At 39.7% G+C, this 20,589-nt stretch overlaps 1 protein-coding gene across 1 annotated transcript; it reads left to right on the forward strand.

The window, feature by feature from the left end:
• Positions 1-2,000: 2,000 nt before the first annotated feature.
• Positions 2,001-10,160, forward strand: LOC143398550 (insulin-like growth factor-binding protein 6). The gene is given in 7 exon segments (XM_077109273.1): positions 2,001-2,018; positions 9,299-9,434; positions 9,437-9,466; positions 9,469-9,516; positions 9,519-9,722; positions 9,725-9,794; positions 9,796-10,160. Coding segments are annotated over 7 exon segments (624 nt in total). The 3' UTR covers positions 9,914-10,160.
• Positions 10,161-20,589: the final 10,429 nt, after the last annotated feature.

The raw sequence follows: 20,589 nt of genomic DNA on the forward strand, positions 1-20,589 counted from the left end.
GTCAATGAGTTCTCCCTCTTGTAGAACTGTTTGTGCCATGGCAGGTTGATATAAATCAAGTTTGGCTTCCTTATCTTTCTCTTGCTTCCTGGCTTTCCATGTGAACTTCCTTTGCACACACCCTCTTGTCCTGCCCACTTTCTATCCAATACGGAGCAGCACAAGGATCTCACCAGAAGCCCAGCAGGTGCTGCAACCTCCAGCCTCCAGAACTGTGAGCTACATAAGCCTTTTTATTGAAAATAAATTACTCATGCCAGGTATGATAGCAGACACCAATAATCCCAGCTACTTAGAGGCTGAGGAAAGAGGATATCAAGTTCAAGGCCAGCCTCAGCAGGTTAAGGAGACCCTGTCTCAAAGCAACCACCACAACTTTTTTTTCTTTTTAATATTTTTAGTTGTAGATGGATACAATACCTTTATTTCATTTATTTAGTTTTTAATGTGGTGCTGGGGATTGAACCTCACACATGCTAGGCAAGCGCTCTACCACTGAGCTATAACCCCAATCCCAACCACCATGACTATTTTGAGACTGCAGGGTCAACCGCTGTAGTCAACTCCAATCTGGCTAAAACATGTATGGTAAGGACCCCAAAGGGGCTGGGGATGTGGCTCAAGCGGTAGCGCGCTCGCCTGGCATGTGTGCAGCCTGGGTTCGATCCTCAGCACCATATACAAACAAAGATGTTGTGTCCATCGAGAACTAAAAAATAAATAAATATTTTAAAAAAAAGAACCCCAAAGAATACCACACTTTGCACTGTAATCTAAAAGTCACAATAAGAATTAGTAAGCACATTTTGACTAGGCTGTTTATTTTGGGTTTCTAAAATAAGTACATAGCAATTGTATTGTCCCTAAAGAAAAGGGAGACAGTCAAGCACTATGTCCCTGAATGCCCCTTTCCTGTTCCCCAAAAACCTAGCCAAATTAAGGGAACACAAATGCCGCAGTCTGGCTGGGCACAAAATCACGAGCCACTCACAGCTTTGTAGATTCAAACAGCAATTCTTTATTCCCGATCTCACACCGGCCCTCTACAGACACGTTCTGGGGAAATCCACGTTCTCTGCCCAAATCCACACCACCACTGGGCTTCTGTCTCCCAAAAATACTATCTGAATCCTGTGAGAACTCAAGGGGAACTCAGGCAGCAGGATACGCCCTATTCCCAGCAGGAATAACCTTAAACCTGGAACCGCCCTAAACCCGGATTGTCCTAAACCGGGAACGCCCTAAATCCAAGGAGAGCCTTAAACCCTGATCCGCCCTAAACCCAGATCCGCCCTGGTCCTTGAGCAAGGTCACCTTACATGCAATGTCACTGCAAAATGTCCTATTTCCACGAGTCCTTCCACTAAGCAACATGGGGTACGCTGGCAAGGAAATTGTCATACCTACTTGGCTAATGGCTCCCAGCACACAAAGAGCAAGGCTGGGTCGGAAAGTATGTGAGTGTGTGTGTGTGTGTGTGTGTATGTGTGTGTGTGTGTGTACAGAACTCAGAAGTACTTTTATCACTGAGCTACATGTCCCTCCCTCCCTCCCTCCCTCCCTCCCTCCCTCCCTCTCTCTCTCTCTCTATCTCCTCTCCTCTCTCCCTCCCCCCCCATCACCCACTCCCCACTCCCTTTCCCTCTCTTACCCTCTCCAGTAGAGACTAAACCCAGGGACACTTTACCACAAAGTCACATCCCCAGCTCTTTTTTATATTTTAAGACCATCTCACTAAGTTGCTTAGGATCTTTCTTGCCAAGTTGCTGAGGCTTCTGCCTCAGCCTCCCAAGTTGCTGGGATTTCAGGTGTGTGCCACTGCACCTGGCTAAACACATATTATCTTGAAAGACATTGGCTTTCTCTTATGCATACTGAGAACTAGAACACTTTTAGCATGATCACCAGGACAGTTATTCCCTAGAATGTTGGTTATACAAGCAAGCTAATGCTGATGATATCACTGCTAATGCAGTCTAACATAAAAACCTTGAGTAGAGATGGGTACAGAACTGAGGGTACGGGGAAAGGATATGTGTCCTAGTCCAGCCGGCTGCCACTGGGCAAAACGCCCTGCAGGAGAGGAGGCACTATTGGCCAAGCACTGTTAGGGACGGAGGTGCTGTCTGTGAGGCTATCACCTCTGAACTCTTCTTGAAGCAGTCACTTGTCTCTTGTAAGTCTTCCCCTCAATAAATCATGTCTCACACCCTGTCTCTGGCATTTTCTTTGGCCTCTTGGAAACACCCGACTACCATGGCACAAATTGGCTTCTGGGTGTGACAATCCCAAAAATCAAGTCTAAGGGATTTTACACTAGATGTCGCTGTATAACTCAGTAATAAGTAACAGTGTGAAGTGGTTCATGTTGCATGTTGGATTAATAATACTATTAGATGTTCACTTCGTGTAATTACACTAAAATAGATATAAAAGTAGAGGGCTGGGGTTGTGGCTCGGTGGTATAGTGCTTGCCTGGCATGTGTGAGGCACTGGGTTTGATTCTCAGCACCACATATAAATAAATAAAATAAAGGTATTGTGTCCATCTAAAATAAAAAATAAATAAATAAATAAGTTGTAAAGGTAGAGTAATAGGGAATCAGTAAGTAGGACCCATTATATTTCCATTATAATGTATTCTGGTCATCAAGGTTTACTAAATAAGTTTAGATCATTTATTTTTCACTGACAACTCTCATAAGAACAAGAGCCTTTTATAAGACCAACTTGTAAAGTAAATCCTGAAATATCAAGGTAATAATTGATACATACATGTGGTTTAAAAGTTTAAATACAGAGAAAAGTCTGAAGATACAGAGAAAAGTCTTCTCATTAGTGGCCCCCACTACCCAGTTTCCTGCCTCATTCACAACCAATGTTACCCATTTTTGTGTATCTTTCCAGAGATGTTATCTCACACACACATACACAATCTTCATCCTCTTGTACACGGATAGTAGCATACTTTGCATACTATTTCATGTGTGAATTTTTATTTAACAATGGAGACTTCAGTTTTGCTTATTTACATTTATTAGCTATGAGTTGCATAATATTCCATGTGATAATTTATGTAAACCAACTGATGAGTTTACTATATCCTTTCTTTTTTTAATATTTATTTTTTAGCTGTAGTTGGACACAATATCTTTATTTTACTTATTTATTTTTATGTGGTGCTGAGGATCGAACCCAGGGCCTCACACATGCTAGGCGTGTGCTCTACTGCTGAATCACAATCCCAGCCCCATGCTATATCCTTTCTAATAGTTGTAGTTACAAGTGATACTGCAATGAATCATCTTGTACATAACATCATCCTGCACATTATAAATGTAAAATAAATTCCCATAAATAACTGGACCAAAGTGTATGTATATTTGCAATTTTTGGTAGAAAAATGTTAGTATCATATGTCTTGATAACTAAGGTATTCTCCCTCTTTCTCCATCTATCCTTTCCCCTTTTAGAGGTGTGTGAGAGACAGAGAGAATATCTATAATCATGTAAAATTTAATCCTAAGTAGGAACAGCCAGCTCTATTTCTTTTGTGTAAGGTTCTCCCTCTTATTATCTGTTCCTCTTTTTATCTCTCAATAGACTTACTTCTTTATTTTTTTTGGTATTGGGAACTAAACCCAGAAGCACTTTACTGCTTAGCTACTACATCCCCAGACCTTTTTATTTTTATTTTGAGACAGGATCTTGCTAAGTTATGAAGGTCTTGCTAAGATGCTGAGGCTGGTCTTGAACTTGAGATTCTCCTACCTCAGCCTCCTGAATTGCTTGGCATTACAGACAAGTGCCATTGTGCCTGGCTTTCAACTGGATTTTTATATACAGCTCCTCTGCCCCCTACTAATTTTCATCTTCTATTTCCCCATGTTTTTAAAAAGCAGATTTCCAAGATTGTTAGATTTCTTTAAAAAAATAAAATAAAAAGTTACATTAAAATTATAATTTGTTTCTCCAACTAGAGATCAGAATTCTACCTTTGTTTCAAATTTATAATTTAAACTATTCAGATTTTTTATACTTAATTCCGTTACAGTAAAGCAACTGAAGTAACCCAAATGATGGTTTTACTATATCCTTTCTAATAGTTGTAGTTATAAGTGACACTGCAATGAATCATCTTGTATTATTTTTAATAATAATGCTTTAATATTTTTATTCTAAAAATTAACCATATAGGGCTGGGGATGTGGCTCAAGCGGTAGCGTGCTCGCCTGGCCTGCGTGCGACCCGGGTTCGATCCTCAGCACCACATACAAACAAAAGATGTTGTGTCCGCTGAAAACTGAAAAATAAATATTAAAATTCTCTCTCTCTCTCCCTCTCTCTCTCTCTGTCTCTCTCTCTGTCTCTCTCTCTCTCTCTCTCCCCCTCTCTCACTCTCTTTTAAAAAAAAAAAGAAGTAAAAAAAATTAACCATCTAGAGACTGGAGTTGTTGCTCAATGGTAGAGCACTTGCCTGGCATGTGTGAGGCCCTGGGTTTGATCCTCAGCACCACATATAAATAAATAAATAAATAAATAAATAAATAAATAAATAGAAGATCCATTTGCAACTAAAAAATATTTTCAAAAATTAACCATATAAATCTTGACATAGGACTTAAACAAAGCTGAACATAAAACATTGAGTTTATGCGCTAAATTTATATACTGAGCATTCAGTTGTTCTCGGTGTAATATAGTCTTTTAGGTCTAAACGTGTCGATATGATAGATTGCTTTAGGCCTGAACTCCTTTGAGTGATGTGCTGGTTTTAAAGTTCTCCTTGACCAGCTCCAAACCCAGCTCCTCCCCTTCTTACACTCTGACATTAAGGTTCCAAGGATGCAAACACTATTTTAGTTTCCACCAATAGGAAGATCCAGAGGAGATGGGGCAGGAGGAGGAAGATGGGACTTGGCTGTTGATCCTGTCAAAATCCTACTTGTCTTCCTCCCTTAACTTTGGCAGCAACAGCTGGTGCCAGTCTCCAGTTTTTTCTGGCATTTCCAGAATCAGCCTCACTGAGTGCCCTCAGAGACGCTAAGGCAGAGCCTTCTCAGAGGTCTGGATCTAGTTCTATAGGTCCCCTCCTACCCATTGCTAACTTCTAAGATTCCAGCCTATTTCTTTTGTGCCTTTAGCACCAGGGGTGGCAGCTGCTGTCTGCAGTTACTATCTTTGTGACCTCAGTCTTCTTTGTAGATTCTCTGTTCTCCAATGCCTGTTTAACCAATCCCCACATGAAACATTCTGTTAAAATAAATGGTATGGATTCTTTTTCTCCTGGTAGAATGACTACAACCACATTTTTTTCCCAAGAAAAATAAAAATAAAATGCTCTACTTAACTATATATTTTGAATTGACATTTTAGACTTTACAGAGGTCAGTACTGTCACAGTCTCAGTAAAAGCAGCTACATTTACTAAGATCATTTCAGAGTCATTTAGAAAAATCTAGAAAACAGGGCATCTTGAAAAAGAGACACTGAAAAATAATTTTTGTTTGTAGGCTAAGCTGCCAGCTTCTGCAGGTTCTAATACCATGTAAACACTAAGGTAAATTGCAGGAGAGAGAAGTCTATTTTAAGCTGTGTCTGAAACATGATAAGTGGCTGTAACAAGTGAATGCAGAGAATGTAATTGCTTGGCAGTGACCTTTGAACTTAGGATGGGAAGCTTATCTCAAAATGGTTTCTCTAAAGTAGGTCTGGCAGCAGGTAAATCATTCGGAAAGTATTTATGGAATGTTTCCTATATAAATGGCTGGCACTCTGGCCAAGAGTCCACCTATGAGCAAAACTGACCGATGTAGAAATTACCACCGTGTGATACTGGGAATTGAACCCAGCTCTCTGTGAATGCTAGGTAAGCACTCTACCACTGAGCTACATCCCAAATCCTTTAATTTTTTTTTTTTTTTTTTTAATTTTGAGGAAGGTTCTCTCTAAGTTACCCAGGCTCCCCTCAAACTTGCAAAACTTTTAACCTTTGTCTCTGAGTAGCTGGGATTATAAGCATGTGCCACCATGCCTGGCCTGATTTATACTCCTGTAAAGAATGTAAAGAAGATGAACAACTTTTCAGTCTGAGCCAATGGAACCTAATCTAATCCTCCAGTTCAGAAGGCCCAAAATGAATAGATTAAAAAATGTGAGTCCTTCCTTAAGAAAGGATTAAAGTTGACCAGGTTTTAGTTCCTAAATAGTATTAGCCTGTAAAAGGTACCAGGGTTTCCTGGAGAAGTGACTGATTTCAGGGTTATGACATGAAAAGGACAAAAGAAGCCAGGAATGTGTTGTACCAGAAGATAATGGTGCACCCGGCTTGGTGGTGCATGCCTGTAATCCCAGCTACTTGGGAGGCTGAGGCTGGAGGATTGCAAGTTTGAGCCCATTCTCAGCAATTTAGCAAGACCCTATCATCTCAATAAATAAAAGGGATGGAGATTTAGCTCAATGGTACAATGCCCCAGGGTTCAATCCCCAATATGGGGTGGGGAAAAAGTGAAGGATGTGCTAAAATATTGATGGGACACTAAAAAAGGACAGAGGGGTCAGATGGCAGGGGCTCCCAGTTAAGATTGTGTGTGTGTGTGTGTGTATGTGTGTGTACACACACACATTTATTTATGTACATACACATCCACTCACAGAGCCTAGAAGCAACAGCATCCCAGAAACAATAAGCATATTTTTCTCCCAGATCTTGGTTTCTAGGTGCTGTTCTGTCCTTGAAGGAATGAGAGCTCTTTGGAGAAATGGCTGATTCCAAGACTCTTGGATAGAGAAAAAGGGTAAAGTAAGGATGGAACATGTTGCTGTGACAGAAAATAAGAAAGTACTTTAAAAATGATGGGTATTGGGGCTAGGGTTGTGGCTCAGTGGTAGAGTGCTTGCCTTGCACACATAAAGCACTGGGTTCAGTCCTCAGCACCACATAAAGTAAATAAGTAAAGTAAAGGTATTGTGTTCATGTTCAACTAAAAAACATTTTTTTTTTTAAATAATGGGAACTTGTCAAAAGAATAAAAGATAGATTAAAGGGGTTCCTTCAGATCAAATCTGGGACAATATGAAAATGGAAATAATAATGTATTAGTGTTAGATTATAAGTCATTGAATAAAATTGAGATCTGTTAGTCCATACTGATAAAAACAAGTGACGAAGTAAATGAATAGGCAGAAAGGAAAAACTTCCACGGGGCTGGGGATGTGGCTCAAGCGGTAGTGCGCTCGCCTGGCATGCGTACGGCCCGGGTTCGATCCTCAATACAAACAAAGATGTTGTGTCCGCTGAAAAATAAATATTAAAAAAAAAAGAAAGAAAGGAAGGAAGAACTTCCTTATGTAGAATACTAACTAATAAGTCTAGAAGGACTGATGATACTAGTGATCATTTGACAGCCAACACAGTAATAACTGATTCGGGCAAGAATCATGAATGGATGTGAAAATTAATGTTGAACAGAATACTTAGGTGGTTTCACAGTGTCTCCCACAAATTACTTATTGTTTGCAGAGAAAATGGTAACTATAATGAAGAAATCTGGCAGATAAGCCCTTGATCAAGTAATCAAAGTTCACCTGACCACTAATGAGATGAGTCAATATCAAGTGCTTCTGGATAAGATAACTGAGAATATCCCTTCTGTGACAGTCCTGTTCTAATGTATAACCTAAGTCTGACTATTAGAAAATATCAGAAACCTAAAGTGAATAACATTCTCCAAAAATAATTGTCCTGTACTCCTCAGAAACGCCAAGGTCATAAGTGATGAAGAAAGAATTGCTCCAGACTTAGGAAAACTAAAGGGACTTGGAAATTCATGTTACATGTGTCCCTGGATTGAATTCTGGATTAGAAGAAAAAATAATTTTGATTTGTTTTGATTTTTTACATAATGGACATTATTGGGAAGTTTGCAGGATTTGAATAGAGCTTATAGATTAAATTATTATATCAATCTTAATATCCTGATTTTGATCCTTATGCTTGGTTTCTTTGTTTTTGTTGTTTTAGGAAAAACAAATTGAAGTATTTAAGGGTAACTCTCAAATGGTTCAGGAAAACCTATGAATATGTATGTGTATGTAAGAAAGCATATACTTTTATGTATATATATATATATATATATATATATGTGTGTGTGTGTGTGTGTGTATATACACATACACACATATGTGTGTGTATATATAATATGTGAGATAGAATGTTAAAGCAAATAAGGTAAACTGTTAACATCAGGGAATCTGTTTTTTTTTTTTTGTGTGTGTGTGTGTGTGTGTATATTTTTTTTTTTTTTTGTGTGTGTGTGTGTGTGTATATGTAGTGCTGGGGATTGAACGTAAGAGGCAAGCGCTCTACCGCTCTACCGACTGAGCTATATCCCCAGCCCAACATCAGGGAATCTGGATGAAGGGTTACAGAAATTCTTTGTATTAGGCATCTTTCTGTAAGTCTGAAATTACTTAAAAATGAAAATAAATAAAATCAGAAAACATGAACAATACAAGATTGAGAATTTCCTATGAAGAATGAAAGCTTATCCCCTGGTAATAAAGGAAAGAGGAGATAAAAGAAGAGAGGCCAAAGATAGAACTTCGAAAATATATTAACAGTACCTTAAACTAAGTGTTCAATAAACATTAAATAATTTTAAAATGTGAGGCTGAAGCAAAATAATGACAAGTTCAAAGCCAGCCTCAGCAACTTAGGAGACCCTAAGCAATGTAGCCAGACCCTGTCTCAAAAAAAAAAAATAAAACCGGCTCAGCAGTTAAATGCTCCTGGGTTCACTCCCCTGTACTAAAATAAAATAAGACAAAACTGTGTGCCTTAGATTAATCTAGCATATGTATTTGGTTTTTAATTATTGTACTGAGGTCTAAAAATTGTCTTCTATTTTTTCTAGACACCATTTACGTTTTACCATCATGTTATATTAAATATTTAACAGTCAAAACATGCCTTTCTGACTTCTTTTTCCATTTTCCTTGAACCCACTGTCTCTTTCAAATGTTTCACCAAATTTTTAAAAATATGTTATGTTACCTCGCCTTGCTCTGATTTATTTTTATTTTTTTTTCCCACAGTATTTCTTGGAGTGAAAGATAGAGCATGGCAAAATAAGGTATTTAAAAGTGGTTAATGTTTAAGAGTAAGGCTTATCCGCAGAGTCCAGAAGGAAATTCATTTTTGTAATAATGTTATGAAAATAGTAATATATAAAGACAATTCAGGAGCTGCTCTGGAAGGGGTAGACCCGGCAAAAACCCTGACCATGACCCCCTGCAGTCCGCTGCCGCCACTGCTGGGGCTGTCTGCCCAGGAGGCGCCTTGGCACGCTGCCCAGCCTGTGGGCAACGGGTGCAGGCGGATCATCCAGGGGGCTGCGTGGAGGAAGAGGGCGGGGGACCGGTGGCGGAGGGCTGTGCGAAGCCGGGGGCTGTCTCAGGGGAGAGGGCGACAGTGCACGGTTCACACCCCTAACCGCGTCCCGGGACTGCAGTGCCAGCGGTAGAGAAGGCGCCTTTCAGGACGCCGCTGCCTTGCTAGGGCCGCCACCGCGCCTGCGCACCCACGAAAGTGACTCCCTAGGCCCGGAAGCTCCAGGGGGGCACCACCCGACCCTTGGACGTGAACCGCGGAGAACAATGGAGGATCCAGGGACCTCCACTGCTCCCGCTCAGGCCAATCCTGGGGACTGTCCAAGACAATGAACTGGGCCCTGCCGCAGCTCCGCGCTGCAGCAACCCCAGACCGAGGTCTTCCAGGTCTTCCGAGGGTCTCACCCTCTACGTGCCTAATTGGGACCATCAAAGCTTCTACCGGAAGCGACAGTGCCGCTTCTCCTAGGGACAGCGACGAGGTCCCTGCTGGTGTGTGATCAGATGGGCCAGCCCCTGCTGAGTCTCCAGATGGCGATGGAAGTTCCTTGTGTCCCAACCGGAGCCAAAGCCTTGTGAGGAGCAGCGGGGCCACTGGTGGGAGCTGTCATGTTGGGTTATGGAAAAATTGTTGGTGTCACCCTGGGGTGTTAATAAAGCTGTGTTGGGGGTTTAAAGGAAAAAAAAAAAAAAAGCACAATTCAGGCTGTATACGATTTGTAAGAAACAACTTAGTCTGAAAGACAAAAGGTTGGAACAAATATTATAAATGTGCAAGAATATAGTATAAGAAACCTTGGATTGTTCCAGTATGCAAAGAATTTATAGCAAATTAGATCTTTTTTTTTTTTTTTTTGAGGGGGGAGACGTGGAGGGTTAAGGGGATTGAACTCAGGGGCACTTAACTACTGAGTCACATCCCCAGCCCTATTTTGTATTTGATTTAGAGACTGAGTCTCACTGAGTTTTCTTAGCGCCTCATCTTTGCTGAGGCTGGCTTTGAACTCGTGATTCTCCTGTCTCAGCCTCTCTCTTCACCCACTGGGATAACAGGCGGGCACCACCTCCAGCTGCAATTTAGACCATTCTAAGAATAAATTACATTTCCATTTATACAGCCTTCAGATGCTTAATCATATTTTTCTAAAATTAGAAAATTATTTCTAAATTTTATCCATACTACTTAAATAGTGAAATTAGTAATCTTGCTCATTTAATTCATATGTCCAGTCAGATCATTCCAACAACGAGGAACAAGTTATTGCAATTCATGAGCTGCCCTGTTCAAGTAAATGAGCTGCTCTACTTTGATCTTTATATTCCCCTATTTTGTAATTTAAATGAGGAATGATTTAAATATTTTTAAAATATGAAATTCTTGAAATCAAAAGGGAAAAATATTTTTTCCCACAGTGTTTCAAGCATCACAAATTATATAAAAGTTAAGTAATTGCTAGTGTTTCATAGGTTAATTGTAATTGTGTAAGACTCATTGCTATTTAGTTTCTCTCAGAAGAATAAAGTCAGTCAGTTAATTCCAATAACATTTGAAGCTACTGCTCTCTAAAGAGTATGTTTGGGGATGGGGATATAGCTCAGTAAGTAGAGTGCTTGCCTCCCATTCACAAGGCCCTGGGTTTGATCCCCAGTACCACGAAAGAAAAAGAAAAGAATATGCTTGATTCTCTAAAGCTATTCTTTCCCAATCGACTACATTCCAAACTTAGAGATATTCTAGCATACTGAATGAATTTTTTTGAAGTTTCATTATATATGCAAATTTAGGGCTGACTCCAACTGTATTGTACTAATGAGTGAATAGACCTCTTGGTATCTACAGCAAAAAAGTACCTTAAGTGGTACGAAATTTGAATGATGACAAAACTACATTTCAGTTCACAATGGCCCAGCACAAAAACAAAAAGTTAGATGTACTCAGTCCCATGCCTGTAATGGAACTATTTCTATTCTTTTTGTTGAATTTTAATCCCTTCATTTTATATCCATTATTTAATATTTGCTGCTTTTTAATTTTTTTCAGACCAGTATATTTCTTCCTAAAAATTTCTGTTAACAAACCCATGGCGCTTTACAGAGCTTATATTCCCTGTCCTTTTTTATACCTCTTGTTGCAGGGGTTTTTTGTTTGTTTGTTGGTGTGTGTGTGTGTGTGTGTGTGTGTGTATGTGTATATGTTGATGGGGATCAAATCCAGGGTCTAAAAATGCTAGGAAAGTTCGGGTGTGGTGGTGCACGACTGTAATCCCAGCAGCTGGGGAGGCTGAGACAGGAAGATCGCAAGTTCAAAGCCAGCCTCAGCAATGGCAAGGTGCTTAGCAATTCAGTGAGACCCTATCTCAAAATAAAATTCAAAATAGGGCTGTGAGTGTGACTCTGTGTTTGAGTGCCCCTGGGTTCAATCCCTGGTACTAAAAAAAAAAAAAAAAAAGCTGGAAAAGTGCTCTGCCACTCAGCTCAAAATTTTATTTTGAGACAGGGTCTCACTAAGTTGCCTCAGCCTCAAGAGTAGCTGGGATTCTAGCTGTGCACCATCACACCTTGCTGTACCTCTCTTACGTCATCAAGAAGTTGCCTTGTTCTGAATAGCATATGAGAGGTGTACACCATAGCTCTTACACACAAAAGAACAGTCTAACACCGTCAATGTGAAGCAAACTAAATCAGCAGGGACTCCTTCCTTTTGCCGTCCTAGAGATGGAACCAAGGGCCTCTGGCATGCTAGGCAAGTGCTCTACCACTGAGCTACAGCTCAACCCTAGGGATTTCTTCTTCTTCTTCTTCTTCTTTTTTTTTTTTTCTGGTAACTGGGCACTTTCAATGGCAAACCAGGCAATTCAATATGATGTCTCATGTTACAGATAGGAAGCTCATGTCAAGCTCCTTCCACAGACTTTATCACTTGTGTCTTTCTTTAAATTCCTGTGTCGATAAGTTCCCAAGAATTACCTGGGGATCTTTTTAAAAGGACATCTTCTAGGAGTCCTCATCAGACTTAGTAAACTCTTTTGAGGTCTCAGAATGGCTGTGTTTGCCCAGGTGCTTTAATGAGAATCCAGAATTGGCAACCTCTACTTCTAAAGGCCAAGCTGCCTGTAAAAGCTGTCAGGCTAATGGACTGAAGCCATGGAGTGACTCAAGTTGCCTCATATTCATGCACCATATATGGGGATTATTTTAGAGTTTGACTCCTTACTCTGGACACACCATATCCTATGCTTTTAATTGCAGAAAGGAGGAAATTTCAAGTTATCTAGTAGGTAGAGACTGGGCAAAAAGATTCATATGCCTTTATTCCCTATCAAACGCAATGCTCCTGAATGTGCAAGTATCTCTTTCACTGTTTTCAAACTCCTGCATAAAGAGGAGTGACTTCTGGAGTCTGAACCTCAGCCCCAGAGCTGGGTCTGCTTTTTTACCACAGGCTGTGGTAAAGAGGTTGCCCCTAGTCTTACAGTCAAGGCTTTATCTAGGATCCCTTTCCAGAAAAGGATGTGTGTTTACCTTATAACACTGCTCAGAATAGAAATTATGGGTCCATTAAAAGCAAACAGGGGCTGGGGATGTGGCTCAGTGATACAGCACTTGCTTAGTGTGTATGAGGTCCTGAGTTCAATCCTTAGGACCACAAATCAAACAAACAAAAACAAGATTCTGAAACAAAAAAAGACATAACTAAAGTGTTAGTGAATGTTACTCTTTTCTATGGTATGATTGTGTTTCCCCCAAATTTATGCATTTGATCCTTAATTCCTAAAGGTGTTGATGTTGGGAGGTGGGGCCTAGTGGGAAGTGCTTGGATCCTGGGTACTGGCCCCACAGCAAAAGAATTCTTGCTAAAATAGGTTAGCTATTTGAGGAGTTCAGTTCCATTTTCTTTTGTTTATGCCTGCTTGCTCTTCTGCTTTCAGACATTTGTCAGTGTGACATGAGGCCCTCACCAGACACAATCACTTGATTGTGGACTTCCCAGCCACAATGTGAACCAAAGTAAACTACTTTCTTTTAGAAATTACTCGGTCTCAAGTATTCAGTTATAGAAACAGGAAATGGACTAATATGGTCAGTGTGGCCACTAGAAGTAATGGATTATCACTTCTGAGATTAGGATATAAAGGGGACTTGGCAGCTCTCTGTCTTGATATATTCCCTCTGAGGAAGCAATATCATGAGATTTTCTACGCAGAGGATCACATGTCCAGCAACTAGTTTCCTGCCAATAGCCAAATCTAAGAGCTTGAAAGAAGATTCTCCAGCCCCAGTCAAGTCTTTCATGAATGCAGTCCCAGCCCACAGCAGACTACAGTCTCCTAGGAGATCCTGAGCCAGAACCACCCACAGCAGCCATATCCAGATTCCTGAACCTCAGAAAACGGTGAGATAATACATGTCTTTCGTGCCAGTAAATTATGGAGTAATTTGATATGCAGCAATAACTAAAGTAGAACAGAAGAAATATAACAGCAAATCAAGCCAAATGTATTGATATGGGTACAGTAAATAAACAGAGTGTTTCAATTTACTATTTTAGCTTAAATGGCTGGGAGTCACTAATAGTTTGGCTGAAATTTAAATTCAACAGTAGTCTATACTGAATGAAATTAAAATCAAACTTCCTAGGTATGCCAAATAAGAAGGTACACTGCGTTAATGAAGATTCTCCTGTATCAGCTTTTAGTCAGGCTTATCTGAACCCTTTATCAACTATGCACCATCTTTGAGGGTGCTCTCCAAAAGCTCACTCAAAAATAAGAAACTTGTCAAATTTATCCAGAATCCCTCACTCTCAGCCTCTGATCAGCCCCCATATTTGATCAGATTCCTCATCTCCCATCCTCTCCCAGTGATATCTGATCTCTCTGGCCTGCCTTCAGCAAAAATCCTGTTTATCTCTCTTATCTGATGCTTTGCTTTCTATGTTTTCAGTTACCAGTGGTCAATGTGGCATCGTAACCATCTCACACTACCACAAGAAGGGTGAATACAGTACAAGAGATATTTTGAGAAAGAGAGAGATCACATTCACTTTTTTTTTTTTTTTTTTTTAGTATCAGGGATTGAACTCAGGGGTACTCCACCACTGAGCTACATCACCAGCCCTATTTTGTATTTTACTTAGAGACAGGGTCTCACCGAGTTGTTTAGTGCCTCACCATTGCTGAGGCTGGCTTTGAACTCATGATCCTCCTGTCTCAGCATCCCCAGCTGATGCGATTACAGGTGTTCTCCAGGGTACTGGGCCACATTCACATTTTATTATGGTACATTGTTATTATATGTTGCATAATACATTAATAGTTATTAATTACTTTATTTTATTATTAATTATTGTTAATCTCTTGCTGAACTTAATTTATAAGTGAAGCTTTATCATAGGTTTGTATGTATAGGAAAAAAACAGTTTTATAAGGCCTGGTAGGATCCATTTTTAGCATCCATGGGGGGTTTAGAAGGGATCCCCAGTGGATAGGAAGAATGCTGTAAATTTTAGCAAGATATACCCTGTCCTATTAGTAACCTATTCATCAATCTCTCAACCCTGTTTCTTTCCCCAGTTTTCTTTATTGTTTTTGGAGTTGAGCCCAATCTCTGTTTCCTACTGCAAAGCTTTTTTTTGCAGTAGTTCCACATTTATTGTTATAACATTAAATAAAGTCAGAATCATCTTTCTTTAATAACTGATAGAGAATAGAATGCTACAGTAGATTTCCTGTTTTTTCCCAATTTGTTTTTTCAATAGTGTGTTACATTTATACATACTATTGGGGTCCATTTTGACATAACTGTACAAGCATGGAATGTAATTTGCTCCAGTTCTGTCCCCAGTACTTCTCCTTTCCCTCCCCTCCTCCTTTCCCCTGTTCCCTTTCTTCTACTCTACTTGTCTTTCTTCTATTTATTTGTATTTTTTTAATTAGTGCTTTATAGGTATCCATAAAGGTGAAATTCACTTGGTATATTCATATACATCCATAGCATAATTTGGTTGATTTCATTCCACAGTTCTTCCCTTTTCCTGTACCTTCTCCCTTCTCTCAATCCTTTTCCTCTACTCCATTGGTCTCTCTTCTGTTTTCATGGGGTCCCCCTCCTTGTACTGCCCCCTTTTATTTTGGTTTAGCTTCTACATATGAGAGAGAACAGTTGACCCTTGACTTTCTGGGTCTGGCCTATTTCACTTAGAATGATGTTCTCCAGTTCTATCCATTTACCAGAAAATGCCATAATTTCATTCTTCTTTATGACTAATATTCCATTGTGTATATTTACCATATATTTTTTTTATCTGCTCATCTGTTGATGGGCACCTGGGCTGGTTTCATAAATTGGTTGTTGTGAATTACTCTGCTATAAACATTGATGTGCTGATATCACTAAAGAATGCTAAACTTTTTTTGGGGGGTGGGGTGGGGGGGTAAATACCAAGAAGTGAGATAGCTGGGTCATATGATAGCTCCATTTCTAGATTTTGTTAATGTTTTGTTTTTCTGCGAGGAATCTCCATACTGCTTTCCAGAGTGGTTGTACTAATTTGCAGTCCCACTAACAATGTATGAGAGTTCCTTTCCCCCAACATCCTTGCAGGCATTTATTATTATTTGTATTCTTTATAATTGCTATTCTGACTGAAGTGAGATCAAATCTCAATGTAGTTTTTTTTTTTTTTTTTTTTTTTGTACCAGGGATTGAACTTAGGGGCACTCAACTACTGAGCCACATCTCCAGTCCTACTTTGTATTTTATTTAGCAACAGGGTTTCACTGAGTTGTATAGTACCTCATCATTGCTGAGGCTGGCTTTGACTCACAATCCTCCTGACTCAGCCTCCTGAGCTTCTGGAATTACAGGCCTGTGCCACCACGCCCAGCTTCAAAGCAGTTTTGATTTGCGTTTCCCTGATTGCTAGAGATGTTGAAGATTTTTTTGTGCATTTGTTGGTCATTTGTATTTTTTTGAAAAGTGTCTGGTTAGTTCTTTCACCCATTTGTTAATTGGGTTATTTGTTTTGGGGGGGGTATTAAGTTTTTTGAGTTCTTTATAGATTCTGAATATTAATCGGAGGAAGAGCTAGCAAAGATCATCTCCCATTCTGTAGGCTCTCTCTTCTTGCACATTTCCTTTGCTGTACAGACCTTTGTAATTTGATATTTCCCACTTATTGGTTCTTGGTTTTATTTCTGTGCTTTTTGGAGTCATGTTAAGGAAGTTGATTCCTGTGCCAATACATTGTAGTGTTGGGCCTACATTTTCCTCTAGCAGTTGCAGAGTTTCTTTCTGATCTTTGATCCACTTTGAGTTGACATTTGTGCAGGGTGAAAGACAGTAATTTAGTTTCATTCTTCTAACATGGATATTCAGGGATATTTATTTATTTATTTGTTTAGCATAATTTGTTAAAAAAAAAAAAAGGCTTAAATTTTCCATTTTAAGATGTACTTGCAGGGGCTCGAGATATAGCTCAGATGGTAGAGTGCTTGTCTTGCATGCATAAGGCCCTGGGTTCAATCCCCAGCACCACACACACAAAAAAAAGTAAAAATTATGGGCTGGAGTTGTGGCTCAGGATGGTAGAGTGTTTGCCTAGCATGCATGAAGCACTGAGTTCGATCCTCAGCACCACATAAATATAAAATAGAGATATTGTGTCCACCTAAAACTAAAAAAAACAAAATAAAATATTTTTTAAAAAGATGTACTTGCCAGGCGTGCTGCTGCATGCCTATAATCCCAGTGACTTGGGAGGCTAATTAGGAAGGTTCCAAGTTTGAAATCAACCTCAACAACTTAGCAAGACCCTGTCTCAATAAAATAAAAAGGATTGGGGATATGGGTTAATGGTAAAGCAACCGTGGGTTCAATCCCCAGTACAGTATAATGCCCACTCCCAACTATTTTCCTTAAAAGACCACTCCCAACTATTTTCCTTAAAAGACCACTCCCAATTATTTTCCTTAAAAGAGTCCAGAGGACAATTCTTTATCAGGGATGTTAAAAATAGATTTATAGGAGAAGTCCAGCATTCCTAAAGAGATAGATGTTTAAGCCATTTTCTGTAGGCCAAGAATGATATTAGGAATCCCTGTTGTCAAATTGGAGCCCTCTAAATTTAATGGGATCCTGGGGTGAATGGTTCAAGTAGTATCACATAATCAGAGGAGACCAGGCAGCCATGGTTACTGTAATGGGCAACAGAAATAATAATCATAATGATTTGATCTGCACAGATTTTTGGCATTGGCTCATTGATTATGGTGCCCTGAGAGCTAAAATAGATGAACAGCCTACTAAATTTAGTTTTTCTCTATAAGTGAAAAGACTTCAGACCTGGTGGAAAAAAGTCTGGAGAACAGAAGTCAGAATCTCCACAATGGAGATTCCAATAAAGTTGGCATTATACTGTACTGGGGATTGAACCCAGGGTTGCTTTACCACTAAGCCATATCTCCAATCCTTTTTATTTTATTGATCCCTAAAGCAATTTCTATTCCTCTCTCTGGTCAGAGATCTAGAGCCCTTTGAATGTAAAGGAGGCTAACCCCTTGTCTTAGTTTGAACTTATACCATAACAAAATTTCACAGACTGGGTAATTCTAAATAATGGAAATGTGTTTCTCATAGTTCTTGAGGCTGGGAAATCAGCAGATTTGATATTTGGTAAAAGGCTTGTTCTCTTGCTGGGCACAGTGGTGCATACCTGTAATTCCAGCAGTTCTGGAGGCTGAGACAGGAGGATTTTGAGTTTAAAGCCCGCCTCAGCAACAGGGAGGTACTAAGCAACTCATTGAAACGCTGACTCTGAATAAAATACAAAATAGGGCTGGGGATGTGGCTCAGTGGTCGAATGCCTCTGAGTTCAATCCCCAGTGCCCCTCACTAAAAGTAGGCTTGCTGTCTGCTTTCAAGATGGTGGCCTCTGGTTTAATCTTCACATAGCAAAAGAGATGGAAAGGCAGAAGGGACAAACTGGCTCCCCCAAACCCTTTTATAAGTGCACTAATCCCATCCATGAGGACTTAATTATCTTTTAAAGTACTTAACCCTAATTCCCATCTTGAGAGTAAATTCTATTGTGAATTTTGGAGGAGTATATATATTCAGTCTAGGCATGGTGGTGCACCCCTGTAATCCCAGTAGATTGGGAGGTTCAGGCAGGAAGATTGTGAATTCAAAGCCAGCCTCAGCAATTTAGCAAGGCCCTAAATAACTTGGTGAGACCCTGTCTTTTTTTTTTTTTTTTTTAAAGAGAGAGTAGAGAGAGAGAATTTTAATATTTATTTTTTAGTTTTTGGCAGACACAACTTCTTTATATGTGGTGCTGAGGATCGAGTACCTATATTGGTTTCTTGGTCTGTGGAATGAGGGCTATTATGATACAAAATGCCAAGGGGAAAACAAGTAACTTGCTTTAACTTGTTTTAACTTGCATTAAACCAAATCAATGCCACATTCCTGCAGAGATTACAGAGATTATTGCCACTATCAACTTACAAGATTCAGGAATGATGATTCCTACCACATCCCCATTCAATTGGCCTGTTTAACCTGTGTAGAAGACAGATAACATATTGGAGAATAAAAGGGGATTATCATACCTGTAATCATGTGTGATTGCAGCTGCTGTTTCAGGTGTACTCTTGGTGCTAGAGAAAATCAATATATTCCCTGACACCTGGTAAGTAGCTATTGCGCCGGTGAATGCTTTTTTTTTTTTTGATACTCATTAGTAAGGAAGAGTATACTGTCACCTAGAAGAGCCAGTCATACATCTTCACTGACTCCCCTCAGAGCTGTATCAACTCTCCAGCCCTGTATCATAGTCCTCAAGAAATTTGTCCATGGGGCTATGGTGGTAGGTCAATGGTAGATTGCTTGCCTAGCATATGTGAGGCACTGGGTTCGATCCTCAGCACCATATAAAAAAATAAAGATATTATTTAAAAAAAAATTTGTTCATCCCTCTGTGACTATTTCAGTGGTATGGGGCATGTCAATTTACCCCTTTCAAAGGAAAGGTCAAGTCCTTCTATTCCTAAGATAGTGACACAGTGCTTATTTGATATGAATACGACTGTGCATCTAGTAACCTTTTTTTTTTCTTTACTTCTTGCATTTGAACATAAAATGTGTTACTAGAAGTCAACCTGATTACCTTGGCATTTATGTTACAGGTTATAAAAGGAGCAGTGTGATTTGGCTGGAACCAAAGATGGATTTTGTATTTTTTCAGGGTCGGGGAGAGGGTTAGCCTGCTTACAATTGTACACGGACAGCTGCATTATGTTAGGTGGAAATCTGACTTTACTATTTAGTCTTTATTTGGAAATTAAATATGACTTAAAGAGGTGTGATGCCAGTTTAACAAGAGATGAACTATTGTGCTTGTCTACTGTGCCAATTTAGCTAAGCTGGAGCTCTATTTCCCAGAATTTTTTTTTTTTTTTTTTTTTTTTTTAGTACTATGCTTGAATCCAGGAATGTTCTACTACTGAGCTACAACCTAGCCCTTTTTAGTTTTTATTTTAAGATAGGGTCTCACTAAGTTGTCTTGAACTAGTAGTCCTTTTGCCTCAGCCCAGGGGATTACAGGCCTGTGCCACTGTGCCCTACCCTGTATAGTTTTGAGCTGGAGTTAACTACAAAAGAAGTTTGTGTAGCACTGGGAAAGCAGAGGTGAGAAAGCAGCTTTTACACTCTGAAGGTCACCTTGTTGACACAGGGAAGGAGCTGGGCTGGCAGTTCCTTCAGCTTGGCTCTCCATTAACTTCCCTGACTCCTGGGCCAGGTGTACCTGCAGACCATGGTGAAGGGCACTCACTACTCCAGCAGAAACATTTGCAGAAAACTTTAACAATATTGTCTGCTGCTAATGAAGGGGACTAGGAGTAAAAGTAATTACTATAAGGCTGGGGTTGTGGCTCAGTGGTAGAGTGCTTGCCGAACATGGGTGAGACACTGGTTCGATCTTCAGCACCACGTAAAAGTGAAATAAAGATATTGTGTGTCCACCTATAACTAAAAAACAAGTATGTATTTTTTAAAAAGGTAATTACTAGGCTGCGGTTGTGGTTCAGTGGCAGAGTGCTTGCCTAGCATGTGTGAGGCACTGGGTTCGTTCCTCAGCACCACATAAATATAAATAAATAAAATAAATGTAAAAAAAAAAGGTAATTACTATATCCT

This window comes from Callospermophilus lateralis, chromosome 4 (assembly GCF_048772815.1).
Source record: "Callospermophilus lateralis isolate mCalLat2 chromosome 4, mCalLat2.hap1, whole genome shotgun sequence".
Classification (NCBI taxonomy): Eukaryota; Metazoa; Chordata; class Mammalia; order Rodentia; family Sciuridae; genus Callospermophilus; species Callospermophilus lateralis.